The sequence below is a fragment of the Photinus pyralis genome, unplaced genomic scaffold, assembly GCF_008802855.1.
Source record: "Photinus pyralis isolate 1611_PpyrPB1 unplaced genomic scaffold, Ppyr1.3 Ppyr1.4_LG3b, whole genome shotgun sequence".
NCBI classification, from domain to species: Eukaryota; Metazoa; Arthropoda; class Insecta; order Coleoptera; family Lampyridae; genus Photinus; species Photinus pyralis.
The window spans coordinates 14,150,301-14,171,454 of NW_022170510.1; the positions used below are offsets into that span (position 1 = coordinate 14,150,301).

Consider the following 21,154-nt stretch of genomic DNA (forward strand, 5'->3'; position numbering starts at 1 on the left):
TTATAATAAATCATGCCAATGTAAGTAAGATTTTATAGGTAGGTATTTCTACTTTTTGGTTTTTTGCATTTTTTTCGCACAAAAACAAATACATAACCTTTTTTTGTTCTAATTCTTATTTGTATACAAGCAATACAAATAAGGTATATATGTCCCATGCGCAAACATGCTGTAGACCGGTGTTATAGGTGGATGAATACAACCTACTTCCATAGGTCTATTGTTTTTATACTAACGCAAGAGTTTTTTTTAACATTTTGATTCTTGCGCCATATTTGATATTTATTTTGAATTTTTTTGTTTATTTTTTGATTTGCACGATAATTACCAACATGTAATGCTATTTGGTATGGTTGAAAAGCATTTTTTCAGAGCTTTACAACGACGTATCACACATGGTGGATCACTATTTAAGATTTAAATGTTGTGGTGGCTGGGGCGCAGGGGGTTGGAGGGGGTGCGTCGCCAACTATGTCATTGTGATTCCCCCTCCGAATTACCAAAACGGATTTTGATTTTTTTAAATATCTCGTTTATTTACTAAGACATGGGGGTGGTAAGTTTGCAAACCCTGTATAAATCGAATGTATCTTAAACCTTTTAAAATTGCATGATAACCCACATCTTAGTGACCATTTCTCGTTTAAGTTCCAATTCGAAGATGGGTTCTTTGCATCGAAAAGTATCAGACTGATTGCCAAACATGAAACCTTTCTCCTCTAATCTTTAATGAAGCATAACGTTATGGTTCATCTCCATGTTTGTTGAGTAAATTTTCGTCGCATTAACTATTAATTAAAGATAACTTATCTGTTAATGAACGAAATATTATTAATGTAAACTTGGCCTCATTTGGAGTGAAACGTGTGAACCCACAACACCCACGCAAATCAAGATGTTCCCAATTTCTGGAAAAGTGGCCCTCATAACTGGCGGTTCCGAAGGAATTGGGGCAGCAATCGCAAAGGAGCTTTTGCGTGCCGAGTTAAAGGTATGATCCATTTGAGGGTATTGGTGTGAATTCTAGTTTTTTTAGGGAGTTGCCATTCTAGGGAGGAGCGCAGGTAAGGGAACACGAAGGGTTGAGGAACTAACCAACGAGTTTGGCAAGGGCAGAGTCATATTTATCAGAGCGGATGTGTTGATTAAGGAAGAGATTGAAGGTAGGTATTTTTCACGTGTGTAGATACGCACTTTTTAGAGCAAGATTTCAGAGGCATTTAAAAAAACTGTAGAGATATTCCATAACATAGATATCGTTGTAAATAATGCTTTGTCACGCACAAAGGACTGGGATAGATACATTGCAGCGAATTTGGTAAGTAGAATACGTTGTTTTCGTAGTAAATGAGTCAGTTATATAAATGTCCATTATTAGGAAATCTCCCAGACGGATTTTAGGCATCTGTGATTTTCTTAAGGCAAATCTGTGAAAAAAAGTTTAAATTGCTTCTTGCCTTTTCCAGCTTGCTAACAAATTATAATTAGCCTCCTTTTTTATAGGTTTGATTTGGTTTCCTTACAACCTCTTTCCTTTTCCGGTATCAAGCCAGTCAGTAATTAGAGAAACAGAGAAAGTACTCTGGACACAGTCCACTTTCGTAGATTTTATTGCAAAGAGATGTAATTTCTTTGATTCCTTTTTCCTGCAATAAATCTGTGGGGTTATTATCGACTCCTGCAGCCTTCACATCCTTCATTTCTGTTATGGTTCCCATTACTTCCGTTGATAGAGTGCCTTTTCCGATGTTGCAATTCCCAACTTATTCTACGCTTGCCACTGCCAGCTGTGTTGGTTTGTTTTTTGCTTGATATAGTTCCTCCATACATTCTTTCCATCTTCCCAATACTTTGCTTTCTTCTGTAACAAACGTGCCATTCTTATTTTCTATTTCTGTCATAGTTCCACCTATTTCTATTTCATCTTATTTTCTTTGTAAAACTCAATCAGTTTATCTTTCATTCCTTTCTTCAAGTCCGTAATTTCTAACCACTCCCGTAATCCCTTCCTGTCCCACACTGGTATTCCAACCCCCATCACAATCTTAAAGCGTCCCTGTTATTCCTCTAATTCTTTCGTACAGTTTTTCTATTTCTTCATTGTGGTGACCACTTGCCAGCATGTATACCTACCTAGATGACCAGTATTGTTCTTGGTATCGCATCTTTTTTCATTGCGATCTTATCACAGTCGTTTATTACTTTGGTAACGCTTTACTGTACCTTCTCATTAACTATAAATCCCACTCCATTTCTTCCTTTTATATCTCCACTATAAGAGAAGGTGAAATGATCTCCATTTTCTACTACCCAAATTAGTACTTTTGCTAGCTTTTCGCCTTGAATAAGCATTCTAACGTTCCACAAATCTAATTCTATTCCTCTCTTGCTTCTTGGATGCACACTTCGTATATTTGCCCTCCAGGTAATCTGATTGAGGAGGTAAGTTACTTCCGATATTAACTTTAATATGCGAAGTATCCATTTTTGCCACCATCAACTTGGAATAATCTGGAATGCAGTGCTTTCTCGTTGCCTTCTGCATTCTATGCCATTGACTTTAGTTGTTCATCCGCCTTTTGGGGAGATTTCTCTCTACAAGAACAAGAGAGTGCCTTTCTCCCAACCACTCCTCCGCCATGAGGCCGTTGAGACTGGATGGGAGTTGATTCCTTACCTCAGGAGTTGCCTTTTACAATAGGTAGAGAATACCACAGACCAATTCTTTCACCGATCCTTTATGGGTTAGATTAGCCACGAGATTAGCCACCTTCTCCTCTGGTTACGTGAAATGTGATGTGATGTACAGATGAAATGATCCTACTATTTACAGACTGGAACAATCACAGGCACCATGCTGGCATACGAAACCTACCTACCAAAGTACGCAAGCGATAACAAGGGGGTAATAATAAACATCTCCTCTCCATCCGGACTATACGGTTCACCGTTCTCTCCACTTTACGCAGCCGCCAAGTCTGGTAGTATTGCTTTAACAATCAGTTTGGGATCCGATTATCATTACAATCGAACTGGAATCAAAGTTATTGCGGTTTGCCCAGGATATACTGATACGGCTGCTATAGATTTAGGTCAGGATAATTTTCAAGGACCTGCCTATTATGAAGCTTTCGTCGAAGCTATAAAAGCTCTACCACCTCCCCAACCGTAACGCACTCAGGTTTGGAAAATTGTGTTCAAACTGTATTTCATCTTTCAGCGCATCAGTCGTAGGAAAAGCTGTTGTCACTGTCATAAAAGAAGCGCGCAGTGGATCCGTTTGGATGATACACGACAGCCAACCCCCTTATGAGGTTAAGACGCAAGTCGTTAAAGTATAGTGCAGAGCAATCCTTCTAACAAACAAATTGCCATCATGCATGACACAATATGTACCTGTCTGTGTAAATGTTGATAGTAAAGTCAATAAATTTCAATATTGCTTAACCGTTTGGATGTCAATAGTTTAAGATAAAAGTCTACAATCTAATTTCCACATTATAGACTGAGAGATAACGAGTGATTTTATGCGATGATTAGTAAACGTCTGTCACTTTAAAAACATAGGTTAGAACAAGCGTGTAAACGTATAACATACGTCTGTTGAGCGGTTAGTTCTTTTTATGTAATTTTTTGAATTTTGACAACACAACATGAACAAAAGCTTAGTAATAAACATCTGCCATCAATTTTATAGTAATATTGGAGGAAAATAGTTGTTTACATATGAGTATGGTAAATCAAGGTTTACGTTAGCGAGTGAGATGTTTACTGCCGAAGCGTAGCTGAGGCAGGAATTTCGAAACGAGTAACGTTAACTGATTTAACATACAAATAATGTAAAACATTTTATTTCATACTGTTCTTTCTTTTATTAAAATGCCATACAATTTTTGATTAGAATGTTGTACGCATTCAAATGAAAGCAAAAGTCGATCACTTGATTTCATGATCTGACAGTAGTTTGACACATTACTCAAATGGGTCTGGGAAAGCGGCGATTACTAGATAGTATGAAATAAAAATAATAGGGCGATAGCACATTGACAGACGTTTTTCGTTGTCTATTCGCTTGGTAGCATATATTATGTAATTTTTCAAAAATTAGTCAAAAAATTTTGATTTGCAAAGGCTGTCAATATGAAATATCAAATTTATTACTTAAATGTATGAATGGCATCGTAGCATGCTATATTTATCGATTATTTATTTCTTGTTAGATGATTGGGAGGCTTTTGTCTCGTCCAGACAATTAATTTTGCCTCCAACAAAACGTTTTTGAGATATTCGCTGGTAAAGTTTTGACATCATCAATAGATATATGTCTTCAAGACGTCCCAATCGCCTTTTGTAAGCACCATCCTAAGACAACCTGTTCTTGAGGAATTATTTATATCCGATCACGATAAAGAGTCGAGGAGGCGACTATGGTTGGTATATGTAAATTAATTCCTTTCGTTGTGACCTTTCATTAGAGTACCATTGTTTTAACTTTTAAAAAATGCGCTAAAAAAGACCTCTGACTGCCAACAATGAACAAACATGATAAAAAGGTTGAAACTCCAAAAAGAAAAGGAGCATTTATACAGAATGTGAGAGTCCCATATTAGATAGACAGTCGCTGGGCAGACAAAACAATTTTGAACCCTTCACCTCCCAGAAGTATACGGTCGATGGTCGCTCGAGAGTTGAAAACACAATTTTCGAAATTATCAAAAAAATCTGGTGATGGAAGAGACTAAAACAAACATTTTCTTCCACATAAACTAAAAAACCTGAAACATTATCTGAATTTGACCATTTACATTAGGAAAATATTATTCTCGCCGAGATCCTCGCCTACCTCTGACCTATACAACTATAAAGGTGATAATATGTCACTTGGTTTGAAAAGAAGTGTAGTATTATTTTTTGAACTTAAATTGAATGAAAGCATGTACATTAACGCCTTTTTTAAAGCACCAAATTGTCATTCTCGAGGATCAGACCACTCGGGATAGCGGTTGACTTGCAGTTGTACGGTCACATCTTACGAATTACGAGTGTCCTCTGCGGTAGGGATATTCTTTCCCGGCCCTACAAGGATGAAACAAATGTTGGCAATACCAGAATGTGAGTCGCTCCCTTCCTGAATGAGATACAATTCTGGGGTAGAAAACGTAAGTAGTAACGTAATATTCATAGCTTCCAAACGAAAAGTTTTTGAACTTGCAGTACATTCAGGAAACAAGTTCAATACAACTGCTTTGAGGAATAAAAAATAATTGTCCCCACAGGACACAGTAGCGGAAAATCAGGAGAACTCTTCTCTACACCCAAGAAAAATTTAGATACACTTCACCAATTTGTTTTCAAGTTTACCCCAGGTCTCAAAATTGCATCTAACCAAAAATTCGGGTACCACTTTCTAACCTTTCCTAATTACTCGAACTCCCCTAATGGTAAAATGACCCCGTCGCAGGAGTAGAGGTTATTTCGGTGTATGCACCAAAAATAATAACGGGACATCCTCTATATGAGAATATTCCAATTTATTCTCTAAATTTGGGAGATTGTTTACAAAATAAGCACACGGTTGGTTCATTTTGTTTGAATTTGTATTTCACTGTGTGTATTTCCATTTAGAAATGTTTGTAATTGCTAAGTATCGTTACTTCACATATGACTTAATTATCTGGGGCTGAAAAAAACTTTTTTAGGTCACTTTCTGTAAATGTAAAAGATTTCGTTGCTTGTAGGTACCTATCTTTTGTTTAAAGCTTAAACAAACGCGTGTAATTTAGGGTATATAGCCAAATCTGTTCCATTTCATTTTTTGAATGTTCCGTGAGTTAAATACTGGAAAACCAAAAAAACAATCAGATTTTTTTAATTGTTGCCCGCCTGCGTGCGGGGTAATATGTTTAAACAGGTTTTACTTCTTTCATGTGTTTTAGAATTTTCTAGTTGGCAATCGATTAATTGTGAGTTTATTCGAATCCAAAGTGCCACCCAGATAAAGATTTCATGTTAGACAGACTTGAACAAATGAACACTGAATGCATTTTCAAAACAACATTTTGTAAAAAAGTTTTTTATGGTATCCAAAATTATAAAAAGTTTGCTACCAATCTACGTAATTTAAACTTGAGGTCAGTGCCGTACTTCTGCCTGGTTAAGAGCGGTATATTTTTATTTAAATAGCAACTACTATTTTTTATTACATATTCTTAAAGTACACACCTTTTATGCTGCTGTATCCAAAAAAGTTGGCTGTTTAATAATATGTAATGGAAACTAATTGTTGCAACTAAAAAATATATCCCCCTTGGTCAAGCAGAAATACGCCATTGACCACAAATGTAAAGTACATACACTGACAACACCTTTTTAGAATTTTGCCTACTATAAAAAGTTTCTTTAAAAAAATATATAAAATATGCACTCTGTATAATTTCTTTTAATTTAAAAGGATTTACAATACCACTGTTGGCAGAAAATCCCTCTTTTCTCTAAGTCTTCGATTATATTTTTTTGTCAATCTTTTAAAAGACTATAGTCGTTTCTAATTGAGTCAATCCATTAAAAAACAGATAGAGGAAAATTTCTGAGGTACCAGAAATGCTGAACCATCACCATTACACGGGGTGATACCTATAAGTATGTAAAAAAATTGACGTGTTTCGTTTGGGAGCCACAGTAAAAAAAGTGGTGAAATTTACATTTCTTCTTTCATTTTTAACCTCAGCAACCATAAGAGTTACAAAGACTGGTTTTGAATAGGTTTTGTATGCGCTTTTCGATTTTTTTTTGCAAATTCCTACCACAATGGAGGTGCGAAAAAACTTTGGGATTGTGATTATACGTACCAACCGTTGTTTAGTAACCATAAGAGAAGGCTGTACATCAAAAATCCCCTGGACATTATTACCAAAAGGAAATAGATTTCATACTGCGATTCTACCGATATTTATGGTGACCATATTTATACTTATGGCAGACATTAGAATTAGGCTTAAAATCGTGAAAAGAGCGCGGAAAGAAAAAAAATGCAAGTGGGGAAATTTATTAATGAAGAAATAATGAATCTAAAGTCGCCACAAGTCGAGCAGGATGTAGGGTGTAAGTGGAACAGAATTAAGCCGGAAATAATCAAAGCAGCTGAAGAGAAAGTTGGGTATAAGAAAGGAATAAGAAGCCTTGGATAAATCAGGAAAGGATTAGAAGGGCGAGGAAGATACAAGAACAGGACGCTAAATACGGAGTGGAGAAAAGAAACTGATGAAGCTAGAAAAAGGTGCTGTGAAAATCAATGTAATGAAACAGCTATAGATCATCCAGAGCTGGAAGACAGGAATGGAAAAGTACTGAAAAAAGAGATAGATTGTAAGTCGATGGAAAGAGGACATGGTAGATCTCTATAAAAAACGTGAAAAAGTAAGGCAAAATAGAAGAATCAGTTTATTCTGACTGAATATACGAGCCAGAATTATGCTTACCGAGAACCGAGAAAGAGCAATGAAAAATATTAAATTAGGTCAAGCTACTGGGATAAATGGAATTCCAGTGGTGTTTTCAGGAAGAAGGAGTGGAGGAATTAACACCTCTATGTAATGATATACAGGGTGCCCATTATGTATGGAATAGTATCGGTAAAGATCGACTGCATACCAAATTTTTCTATATGGAAGTTGTTTAACATTTTATTCCCCATAATAAGGCAGCATTCCATTGTTTTTTTTTCAGAAAACAAATGAATAACGAAAAACAATTGAATTTTGTTAAATAGCAAAGCACACTTTGATTAAGCTCATTTGATAGAGGTTTTCTGAAATAAAAACAACTGACTGCTGCCTTATTATGGGAAATAAAAATAATGTTAAATAGCTTTTATATCAAAAATGTTGTATACATTCAATATTTACCGAGATATATACTATATTCCATACACAATGGGCACTCTGTATATGAAAAGGGAAGGGATTGAAGATTTCCTGAAGAAGTGTGGCTAAGAAAGGAACAAAGAACTGTAGTGACCATTGAACAATCAGACTTGCAGCGAAAATATTGTTGCCTATAAGGCTTTAGAGGATCATGGAAGAAAATGTGGCAGAAGAATAAGTTATAAATCAGAGAAGTTAATGAGAATTTGAGAGGTAGAAGAAATGCAAGTGTATGTGAAAGATGTAATGCTGGAACATGTAGAAAGCTGTAAATATCTAGGAACCATTGTACCAGACGATTGGAGAATCTGGAAAGACACGCATTGGAATGGCAAAAGACACATACGTGAGGAAAAGGAAAAGAAACGCGAAGTGCTTTGTATAGAGTTTAATACTGTACCGATAGGAAACGTGGACAATCTAAAAAAAGCTGTAAAAATGTGAATGCTTGGAATAAAGTGGTCTGACAGGATTGGAAACGTACAGTTACTAGAAAGAATAGAGGAAAGATCTTGAGAGGGGAAAGAATGTGCTATCAGAAACGATATAAGAAAATGTATAGTGTGATACAATACGGCCCTTAACATTTTTTTACACAAGAACCTACAATGGTATATTATGCATTAAGTTTTATAACGATACTTTAGACACGAGTTTTTTGTTAGGCACGAGCGGAGCGTAGTGTTTAATAACGAGTGTCTAGACTAATTATTATAGCGTTGCTTCTTCTGCGTCCATTTTTGAAAAATAGGACCAACTATTTATTTAGGTCTAAATATATCAACCAAGCCGTTTTTAAATTAAACTTCGAATCTTTTTAATTGCTAAATCGGCACAAATCCGTTTCTGACGTTTGGCACACTATATGTCAGTACAAAATGTGACATTTTAAAGATGGGAATAGAAAAAAAAATATTACTGTAATCTATTGACAATTTCGTACCCCCGTTATATTATTTACGAAGGGTTTATGGATTTCTCTACATAATTTAAAAATTTTATAGCCGTAAAACATGACTTCCCGACTATTGGCGTTGATGAGGGACGAACATATTCCAATGTACGCATTTTTAACCGAATAAATAAAACAACGGTCGAAATCTATCAGAAGTATCAAAAAACGTTGCGCATGCGACGAGGAAAGGTTGAAATAATGAATACAGAAAGACAATCCTCAAACGCAGGTATCGTTTAACGTACCTACTCATGATTGAAGATGCGGACCGCACACCGTTGAACATAAACGAATCACATAACGACACTTTAATGCCTACTCAACTCCATATAGGTACCGACATTTGCATAAGTACGCACTAGACTTATTTTTTATGTTCGTCGAACCTTCATGTTCCTTTCAATAATTAAACAAATCCTCCGATTAGGACACTAATTCTTCGTTCTCGCCTTTATCTTTAACTACTTCACCTTCAAAACGCGTGTCGCATTTAAAACATTTTTAGGTTCTCATATTTCCTATTCGTTTTATTCAAACATGCTTGACTATAAAATTAGAAAGAGAGGCCACCTAGCTAATTTTGTCTAAATTTTCAATTTGTCTCCAAAATTCCCTATTCCAGTTAAAATCGAAATCGTGAGTTTTTAAGTCAGAGCCCGTAGATGTCCTATGAGAACCATTTACGATTTTGTTCACATAAAAATTAAAAGTGTTTATGGGGAAGAAATTGGAGACTAATTTCCAATATGATTTAATTTCCTTTCGAAAGTTAAAGTGGCCCAGAGGCCAGAACAATTTAAATCAGTTGCAGATGAAATTTTGAATTTTTTGTTAATAAATTGTATTATGAAAGCGAAAGTTACGGCAAACAGAAGACGTAGACGCTTCAATGCCTGGTAAACTGCACCAGGAACCCCAATCTCAAAAAGAATTCTGAAAACATCCCCCCAAGAGCTTCCGTTACTATAGGCAAGCCGCCGTTTCCAGAGAGCGTTATATTTAAGTACCCACTGTAATTTTTTTCTTGATTTGTATAAAAATAACGATCAGTTCTCGTTCTAATAAATCGCTTAAAAATATTTTATTGAAAACAGTAATAAAAAAAATCTTAGAGATGTCGATTTTTGTAAATTAGCTAAACGCAGCCGAATTGTAATTTATTATGCTCGCCGGTACATTGTTTTACGTTAAATTACGGACAGTCAGCCCTATTTGTTTTGTTGAGGACGCAGTTCCTAATTTTTAGCGCATTTTTGGAAAAAAATATTATTAATTAAATATGATTGGCGGGCTGTCCAACTGAGATCTGGGCAGTTACAGTAGCTAGAGACTTCAAATTTTCACTAAAAGCTTTCTGCTATAATGTAGATGTGCAGAATCTAATCTATCTTGAGTTAGAGATCGATTAAATTTCATTGGAATTTGATAAAGAAAGCTTTTGCTAAAAGTTCGATTGGTCGTTTTGAACTTTGCTAATAAAATACTGATCCGAGTTGAAATGGGAAGCAGTTGTAGTGCTGCGACACCTTTTCTATCGTCCGAACAGCCACCGAAAATTTGCTCATGTAATTCTATGTTATAAAGCAAAGTGAAGTACAGAAGGTGTCTGTGTTTGTGTGAGTTAAGTGCGCCTTATATCGTAAATCTTGTACTACCAGATTATTTGGACTATTATTAAGAGAAAAAACTGTAAGTAATTTTAATATTTCTTATTTTATTTGGCGTCCGCCTGCGTGCGGGGTAATAAGTCCTTGTATGCTTTTCATTCTTTCAGGGATTTTGTTTTAATGTTGTCTCATTGTGTTTCGGAATAAATGTATGTGATTGTCAATAAATTAATTGTGTGTTTATTCGAACCCAAAGTGTGATCCAGATAAAGTTTTCATTTCACACTTTTTTTCTAATCGTGCCAAGATTAAGGGTTGCATAATAAATTCTTTGGAATTGACCTCGGAATTGACCGATGCCAGAAAGATTATATGTAGATTATATATACCTTTGCACACAGCAGTATGTTCATATTTACTGGTTTCGTTAAGTTTTCCTGGTAAACCGTCATTAGCACACAAATTTAAAGATAATCTCACTAAAAATATTTCAAAATATTCGTAAACGTAAATTAAGTAAATAAGGACATATAAAAATGAAATTGCGATAAAGAGAACTATTGACAAATGTTGTCATAATACCCCATTTTTTCGATTGATTTTTTTTTTAACTATTGACAAAGTTAGATCGCGTCATTAGAGTGAAAAGTTTACTAAAGAGATTTCCAAAATATTCAACCAAAAAATTTCACGGACAAACCTTTAAAGTTGAGTTTATGCTAGTGCTCGTTTCTTTACCAAAATTTATTCTGACCGAAAGGATCAACAATCGAAATCTAAAATTACATCGATTATCATCAAAGACGTTCCACTCCAAGAGCCGTTATTGGAGTCATTCGTGCCGTCGAGTTTTTAAGAATGCATCAAAGAAATCACCTGTTAACTACCCCAGAGTATTGAACCAGTATCGTAGCTGTAAGAACTCCAAGTTTCCACATCAACGAAAGAATTTAATCCAGCAAAAGGTTCGTTATAAATCTGTATACTTTCTGTAAATTTAAATCGACAGCCTTACGATGCATTAGAAAAGAATATTTCGACCTATTACTGTTATAATTCAAACTGTAAATGAGAGATGGTAAAGTTGTTGAAAATTCTGTAAATTATTGTCTATTTGTATTTTTATCTAAAGAAACCCCTGAATTTGTGACCAGTCTTTTCAGACTATTTTTTAATAAAAATAAATCGAATTCCTCATATGTACAATTGTGAGAACAAGCAGTATGTGTCAAATTGTATTTATGTATCGTATCCGTAGTGTAATAAGCTTCCTATTTAAATGAAATCAATACTGACCACTAAAATGCTGTGGTACAGACAGCGAGTCAATATCTAATTCAGTTACAAGTGAATAACTTTTACATGGCAATTTAGGTTCGCGAGTTTGTGACTAATATCAAATGACCCTACGAATGCAATAATTTATAAATAGCAAAATGCACAACACCCACTTGGACCCATCTTGAAAACAATGAAGGGACTAACACGGGTTTATAGTTAAATGAATATTCATTTCAGAAGCCTGTTCGCTGAAATATCGTTTTGTACGCTACAACTGTGCAAAATTATTGTGGTTATCTTAAGGTCTCTACCTAATGAATTGTGGCTGCGAGTTGTAAAATACCGAATTTAAGATTAAAACATACACTGAAATTGTTAGACACACTGCAACGACCACAGACGTAACGTGAGCTGCTGAATGTTTTAAGTAATTGATTAGTTACTGATGGATAAAACAAGTTCTTGCTAAAGCGATTCGGTTTCAAATGCTAACTATTGACAGTAAGTCGGATTAGGTGAATGTAGAAGTAAATGTACCACTTCATTAAAAATTAAAGGGCATTTGGTCCCATCTTTGCTCTACCAACAGTGATGGAGATGACTACATAGAATCCAATAGACGTATGATACGGCGTTTTTGACTTCATCATTTTATAAATTATTTGCGGCCAATTAATTGTGTTCTGCTACAACATGGGCCTTTTCCGCAAGGAATTATGTAAGATTTCACACAAAATTAATATTTTGGGGGCAATTCAACTCATATATTATGATGTAACCAATAGCATGCGATTATTTTGCAGACCAATGAGGATGAGATTAGGTGGAAAATCTTCGTAAAAATCCGTTCCGTTTCGTTTTTAATACCTACTCGTAGTTAAATTCTATATTTCGTGCAATAAAAATAAATCAAACATAAGTGATTTTCGCATTTTGAATTGTACACAGTACAAGCTCGTTAGAGCGTTTAAAAATTGATTTTTCCATAATTGAAAATTGAAAAATTCTATTGTAGTTTTGTTTCTACTTACAACAGTTCTACAGACCGACAACCGTTTCACAAAAGTTCCTCAAAAATCACGAACATAAAAATGATCCATTTTAATTTTTGAAACATTCATTTTTCTGCATTAGCTCTACAATAAACTGCTTTACGTAGTTCTATCACTGTGGAATTTGTTTAAGGACAAAATCAAATTTTAATGCACGCAACGACGTACCACATGTATACTAATTTCGTAATACAATCAGCCGTTTTTAAAAATTCTCGAAATATTCGCACTTCTTACCAACCCCCTTACTATAACGTAAATGTAGAAATAAGCAAGGCTTCTGGACAGTATATACAGTGCGTTCGAGATAAGAGGGTCACATCAATATCTCTTTTATTTGGTGAAATACGAAAATCGAAGCAACTTTGTTTTTCAAATGCAATATGCTTATATTTTTTTTACGATTTTTGAAATGAGCAACCAATTTGCTACGTAGATATCATAAATAGTCTAAATATTAAATTCCTCCATTTTTTTGTATATATTATAGAGAAAATTGATTGCTCTTATTAAATATTGTAAAAAACATACGCATTGCATTTTATTATTTATTATTATTATTATTACACTGAATAATACTAAAAATCATTAACATAAATTCCCCCCCTGGTTTTCACAAAATTTAATTGAACTTATAAACAAGAAGCAAAAAGCGCACAAAAAGTATAAAACCTCTGGTATGTTGTGTTATCAAAATGAATTCAAACGCTTACGAGCATTAATAAAAAAAGAAACACGTATCTTGTATAAAAATTTTACTGGTCGAACTGAACAGGTGCTTAAGACAAATCCGAACAGGTTTTGGTCCTATGTACGTAGCAAAAAAGGAGTAACACGTATGCCAAGTGAAGTTGAGTGTAAATCTCAAATTTATAATACTCCTCAAAATATTGTTGATATTTTCGGTTCATATTTTGCAAGTGTGTATGAAAAAGGAGGCCCCTGTGCCAAAATTAATAATGTTTACATCAACAGCCCTTATATTCATATTAATTCTGTCTCTGAGCAGGAAGTCATTGAAGCCATAAAAAGCTTAAAAAACAAACCGACCGCCGGAAGCGATCAAATACCTGCCTTTTTAATTAAAGATTGCTCTTGTATTCTAACATATCCTTTAACAATTTTGTTTAACTTATATTTAAAACAATGGACTTTTCCAGCTGTTTGGAAAGTTGCTAAGGTGTGCCCCATATTAAAAACAGGTTTGGCATCTGAAGTTGAAAATTATCACCCCATATCTATTTTATGCAACTTCTCCAAAGTTTTTGAAACAGTACTATACAAAAAACTTTATCAACAATTTAACACGCAGTTGTCTAGTTACCAGCATGGTTTCGTTCCCAATAGATCAACTGTTACAAATTTGACTTGCTTTGTGCAATATTGTTCTGAAGCACTAGATAAGACAGCAAGTTGATGTTATTTACACAGATTTCAGCAAAGTCTTCGATAAAATTGATCATAATATTATTTTTTGCGCGATCGGTCATTTCTGACTATTTACCATGGGTGTTTCCATGACAGTACGTAGAATTTACCAGTTGCTATGATTACGACGACGCCAAAATTACTTACCGATCTAAAAACAGAACAGCAAAAATACTTACCGACGCCTTTTTAAAAATCAACAGTCTTACATTACATTTAATCTTTAATTATTGTTAGGTACATTAAACGTACAATTTGTGCTGTTGTTTCCTATAGCAAGACGCTCATAAAGTCATAAAGGAAGTGCAAAGCTAGTAAACTACATCAGACACATGCACATTTTTATGAAATTATTAATTTCAATTTTGACATTTAAACTGGTTACCTAGTGATGTACCCATACCACTTCGATCATTTCGATTTATTCTGCTCGTTAATTTCTTAGTGCATATTTATATTGGTTGCATAATTTTAATTTCGATCGCGCAAAAAATGTTATAAGCACGTCGAACGTTAAGGGTTACCGTTCTCAGACAATAATTGGAGTCGTCGCTCCGCTCCTCCTCCAAACAATTGTCTTCGAACGGTAAAAATCCCTTACCGTTCTCCATACTTAATATACTATTAAACAAGCTTGTCGAATATGGTTTCAGTTGCCCTATTGTTCATTAAATGAAGTCATATCTAACTAACCGACGTCAATTTGTTTCCTATAACGGGCATGACTCACAATCATTTATTCCTACATCTGGAGTGCCGCAAGGGTCAACTCTTGGTCCCTTTCTCTTTTTAATATTCATTAACGATCTACCCTCCGTAATTTCATCTCAGAGATTATTGTTTGCGGATGACTTAAAAATTTTCACTAGGGTCACAAGCCACAAGGATTGCGAGAGCCTTCAAAGCGATTTGGAAAGTGTTTATAATTGGTGTACCGCAAACAGGTTGTACCTGAACATTGATAAATGCAAGGTGGTAACTTTTTCACGCAAGCGCGAATTAATCCGATACAATTATCAAATTCAAAATACACCCTTAAAAAGAGACACTCAAACAAAAGATTTAGAGGTTCTGATAACATGTTAACATTTAGCTTACACATTGATACAATTGTTAGGCAATCTTTTAAAACCTTAGGTTTTATTATACGCACTGGTCCAGATTTTGCAAATTTGTCAACTATTATACTACTTTTTTCTACATTTGTACGAAGCAAGCTTGAATATGGTGTACTAGTATGGAATCCAGCATTTAAAAAGCACGAAGAATACCTAGAACGTATACAACGTCGTCTTTTAAAATACCTAGCATTTCGCTGTGATGGATACTACCCTACAAGAGGCTACCCACAAAATCTACTGCTAGAAAGATTCAATCTTTTACCCTTAAGTAGCAGACGTAAAAGAGTAAGTGTGTCGTTCTTGTACAAATTATTATGGAATGAAATTGATTGTGTCACATTACACAATTATTTAAATTTCTCTGTGCCTCATTCTTCCTCCAGGCATTTCCTAACTTTTAAATTACCCTATTGCAGAACAAATCTCTTACAAAATTCCCCAATTTATCGAATGTGTCATAATTATAACTCGGTATGCGATACTGTTGATATTTTTAACACTAATTTAAAATTCCTTATAAGTATGATCCAATAATTTTTGTCTTTTTCTTTTTTGCTTTTGCCATTGCACTAATACAATTTCTCTTATTTACCAATATTGTATTTTGATTTATGACTTTATTTTGTTTATTGTATAACTGTTAACAATTTTCTTTCGCTTTAGTTATAATTCTATCATTATAATTATTTTTGTTCCATTTTTGTTAATTTTTCTATATTTCTGTGCGGCTTTTATTGAACAATATTTAAGTTTGTCCTGTATTTAGACTAGATAGTCTGTTTGGACAATAAATTATTATTATTAAACCGGAAGTGATACCGGAAGTTTGAATAATGCGATAGATAGATCGTAATGTTACATAATTATAACATTTTTCGTATCTCCCCAAATAAAAGAGATGTTGAGGGGGCTTTCTTATCTCGAACGCACTGTATATAAACCCTCGAGACGCTATCTCTTACAATGATGGACAATGCAGCCCTCGCATAAAGATAGTGAGTTTTTCAGTTCCATCTAACTGCAATAGTCGTGAACGTACACATATCAAATGAAACCTTTGCAGACTTTCTATAGTAGGGCTTTCCTCAGTTTGCGCGAACGTATTATGACGTCATCATTAAGTACGTTTACATAAATTTTGAGCGTAAGAAAAGACGGGAAAATATAAAATATATTACACACACTACCAGGCGACGCCAGGGAAACCTGCTTCGGGACAAAACCCCTGGCGTAGCCCGCACAAATACACGAACTGAATAACCGACTGACCCAATTTGTAGTTCAATGGTAGAGCGTTGGGCTATAAAGGTGCATAGTAGGTACCGCATGTCCATTTTTTAATGCCATCTCGTCAGCAGCACACCGGTTTGAAAGTTTGTATCTGTCACAACAAATTTTTAGCCCCGAAACTGAAAGTATTTACTACGAGAAAACCATTCTGCATGAAATTTAAAGACACAAACCTCGCAACAATCTCCAGTATTTTTATGCTGCAGCCATACTTATAGTTGTTCTTTCCAGGAAGAATTTGGCAAGTTTTCAGTAATAATTAACGATGGTTCTTATAAATGTGGTAGCAAACGGTCTCCGAACCACTCCAGAGAACTGTCCTTCATTTTCCTATGGTAATCTGCATCATGTGTTTGTGTAGCAGCTCCAGTAATAAAACCAGTCATGTTTCCGGCATGTAAAACCACGTATCTTAAATAGTTATAACGTAATATAATAGCAGAATATTACCTGAGTACCTTGGGTTTAAATTTTTCTTACACTATTGTTCCATTTTCAAATACCCACGTTTCATTCAATAAGACAAATTGGTGTCCAGTCCCAGATTGCATATTTTTTACATTCAACGTGTGTTGGACCACGTCGTAGATGGAGTTCCGAATCGCCGCTCGTGCGAAACCATCAACATCGCTAACGGGTTTCTTATATTGCTTGGACTTTCTAGACGCTTGCAAGATTTAGCAATTTGTGAAATAGAAATAACTGTTCGCAGGCTAATATTTAATACAACCGCAACTCTGTGAAATTAACACTGTTACGTATACGAATATATTACAAAAGTAATCACTCACCTCTCTTACTGCTACGACTGGTAAAAGTGGACCACCGTTATCTCTTTCTTGTTTAAAATACCGAATAAGATTTGAAATAAGTTGCTTACATTTTCTTGATAAACCCGATGGTATTTTTGGGTTATGCAACTTTTGGCGCAGAATCGCAATGTTCGTTATGAAACTAACGGATTTTTATCGGCTAATAAATTTAATTAAAACAGAATTGATGACGTACGTACAATGAAACTAAGGAAAATCCTACTTTATATGCCTCTTTAGTACCTACTAAGATTTCCCTTTCACGAACAGACAGATTTTCAAATGTTTAAATTTCATAGTGTCTCATGACCGTGCTTTTTAGGTGAAACTGCAATTAGAACTAGCAACAAATGAGTTTTTAAAAACTGACGTGTGGCGGTTCATTTCTTAAACCATGGTTATTTAATTAACTAAAATCAGTGTAGACTAGGGAATGCAATCCCGCAGCAAAATCTCAATCCCGGTATTTGCGGGATTGTTAGATGTTAATCCCGCGGGATCCCGGTATTTGCGGGATCTCGCAAAACTTTAAATAAATTGGCAAATAAGCAATTCTGTGCGGTTAAAAAATAATTCTATTCGCCGTTATCAGTTTCATTAACAAAGTAAACCGAGTCGTCCCCTTGGTCAACAAATGCCTCAGGCCCGCAAATCCCGCTCCATTTATGTGCGGGATTAATCTCGCAAAAATGCCGCGGGATCCCGGTATTTCGGGAGAATTTCCCGAGAAATTTTGGTGCAGTCGATTTTTGGTAAAAAAGGAAGGTTATACACTGCCTTTTTTTGAGGCCCTAAAAAAAATTATCCCAGATCAACCCGGAAAAAAAATTTTTCTTATGGAATGTGACCTGTAGAATCCATAATTTCAAACAGTTCCAAGATTGGGCTACTAGTTCAAAAGTTACAGCCCTTTGAATTTTCTTTCGAAATTGGTTTCTAGTAGGGAATGCAATCCCGCAGCAAAATCTCAATCCCGGTATTTGCGGGATTGTTAGATGTTAATCCCGCGGGATCCCGGAATTTGCGGGATCTCGCAAAACTTTAAATAAATTGGCAAATAAGCAATTCTGTGCGGTTAACTTCTGTATTAAAATAAATCGCTAATTATCACAATATTTAACAAAAAAGTACCTTCGGCCTAACTTAGAACTCAAAAAAACCTTACCTGTAAAGCACAAAAAGTCTTCTAAAGTGCCTCAAAAATCATAGTACATTTTTAACGAAAAAAGTTTAACAATTATTTAAAAAATAATTCGCCGTTATCAGTTTCATTAACAAAGTAAACAGAGTCGTCCCCTTTGTCGACAAATTCCTCAGTTCCGCAAATCTCGCTGGATCCCGCTCCATTTATGTGCGGGATTAATCTCGCAAAAATGCTGCGGGATCCCGCCCGGTATTTCGGGATCCCGCAATCCCGGTATTGCATTCCCTAGTGCAGACCCGTCAAGCGACGACTCCGATAAGGTCTAACAGAAACCAATTATTTTAACTACTTTCAATTTTTGGAAATAGAGAGAGAATAAAGATGTGCTTCATTCTTCATTCTCCAAATGACAAATCTGGAATGTATTTAACTTGTTCTCTTTTGAGAAACTTTGCCAAAAATCTTTTTACAAATACTGTAGAACTGTAACTGTAGAAGACTGAAACGCTGAAACTCCCTCAGTGCCTTAATAAAAAATAGGTACGCGTCTCGACACCAAAGCGGTCACATAGAATTTGCACTTTCAGCTGTTGGTTGGTGGTGATGCAAATTCCGTAAATCGTGTAGATTTAAGAACATTTTTTACTTGCTTATGTTTTCAGTTTCTCTCTGATGCACACAACAAACATAATAAAATTTTATGTACACGCCTTTTAGTCCCTCTGGGGAGGATTTCAAACATAAAATACACTCCTTCCATATTAGATCAAATAATCCAAAATGCTGCTACTCGGTAAGCAAACGGAGAGAAACATTCGACACTGTAAAATTTATTATTACGGTTACTTTCCTCATCACGTCAGCGAAATATTTTTGTACCGCCATTTATGTTTATTATCTGTATTTTGACATCGTTTTCGTAACGTCGCGTCGCGAACTTTTGGAAAACTGAAAAGGCACGTTTTTTCATAAAAGATTAATATTAATGGACAGTGCATTTTAGAAAAAACATTTTTTGAGAAAACGTTTCACACGTCTAATTTTGCAAGAGTGCGAAAACATGTAAGGCGGATATACAATATTTGTGTTCTTTGTAAGGTAACAGCATAATATTTTATACCGTATTTTATTGAAAACTTGTTTGTAAATTCACGCCTTTAACGACAAAATTGGAAGGGACAGCATGCTCTCTTATTATATAGATCTGCCTTTCCAGTATGTAACGAAAAAGGTCCTCTTATTACATCTGTCGTTCACCCCTGTAACTAAAATGGTGAAAAATCAGAACAACCATTACGTGGGCCTTCTTTTGATATAATTAGCGATTCGGTGATACGATACACAATCACAGACAGCACAATAAATACGATCCTGTGTAAGGATTCGTTCGAAAGGGTGTATTTGCGTATAAGGTGGATAAATTATGAGTTTCTCTATCGTGTAGTTCAGTCGGTATTGTGGTTTATTATTAATTATGGGGGTGGTTGTACACAAAACAACAATGGCGTCGTATAGATGTTCTAATGCCTAGTTCAAAACCGCAAAAGTGGATCCGGGCGGACGGAAAGGCGCGCGTACAAATCGCAAACAATAGCACATTTTTTTTAATTCTTAAAAAATGCGCTAAAAAGATTTCCAAGAATTCACAAAAAATTTCAAAATTTTGAATTCAAAAGAAAAATCCGTCTATACCTTCAATAGAATTTAATCTCTACGAGAGAACCAGTCGTTATTCTTATTCAATTCAAAACTTTACGTTACCTTTACGGTGATTTCTAGATTCGTTGGTTTCCCGATTCTACAATTCGGTAGAGCGCTTTATGAAGAGATCTGCTCTGAAAGTTCTGAACACCTTATTACCCGAGCGACTTAATGACTCTGTAAGCTGTTATACGCAAGTAAAAAAATCCCATGACGCATGACTGGTTTAGAAATTATTGATTTAAAAGAAATTTAAAATAATCAAATTTTGGAATACCAACTACCTAATACATTGTCTCCTAATGTTTACGACCTAAACAACTGAGCTGCCCCACAAAAATTAGAAAAAAATCAACCCAATTAAAGGGCTTCCGTTACACAGTTACAAAAGACCTTTCTGAAATATTTTAAAGAAGCTAGGGAATTCTAGCGAACTGGCCAGAGTTGATATTCTAACGAAATTCCTTATAAGATTTGCAGAAAGATCTGTAGTAGCTGATACAAGAAGACCTTTGAGAAATATCTGTACCAAGCCTATTTTCGAAAACATTTCTGAAAACCTTTTAAAAATACAAGATTTCTCAGATGTTTTTCGAGACGGTTTCGTAGGAAATGAATTATTTCCCACATTGTTTCCCACGAAGAAATCTATAACATTTTTCTAGACCTCGAGAAAATTCTTCCAATGTAGGACGATTTCATTACAACTTGCGAAGGGTAGAATGAAAGTTCTAGTAGTAACAAGGAAAGAGTTATCGCCCCCTCCTTTTCCTGGTAGTAATACCCCCCCCCCCCGTACTATTTTTCCCCCTAAAAACTATTAGTGACACCACTTTCAAGA

The 21,154-nt window shown here is 35.1% G+C and overlaps 2 protein-coding genes across 2 annotated transcripts in view; one reads left to right on the forward strand and one right to left on the reverse strand.

Annotated features, from left to right (window-relative positions):
- LOC116166381 overlaps nt 1–21,154 on the reverse strand; it is a 105,382-nt gene that overhangs the window by 67,920 nt on the left and 16,308 nt on the right. The gene's annotated exons all lie outside the window — the stretch shown is intronic.
- LOC116167109 (15-hydroxyprostaglandin dehydrogenase [NAD(+)]-like) lies at nt 794–3,447 on the forward strand. Its single transcript, XM_031482350.1, has 5 exons — nt 794–991; nt 1,037–1,163; nt 1,215–1,318; nt 2,834–3,168; nt 3,221–3,447. Exons 1-5 carry the CDS (start codon nt 896–898, stop codon nt 3,339–3,341), a joined length of 783 nt encoding a protein of 260 aa, XP_031338210.1. The 5' UTR covers nt 794–895; the 3' UTR covers nt 3,342–3,447.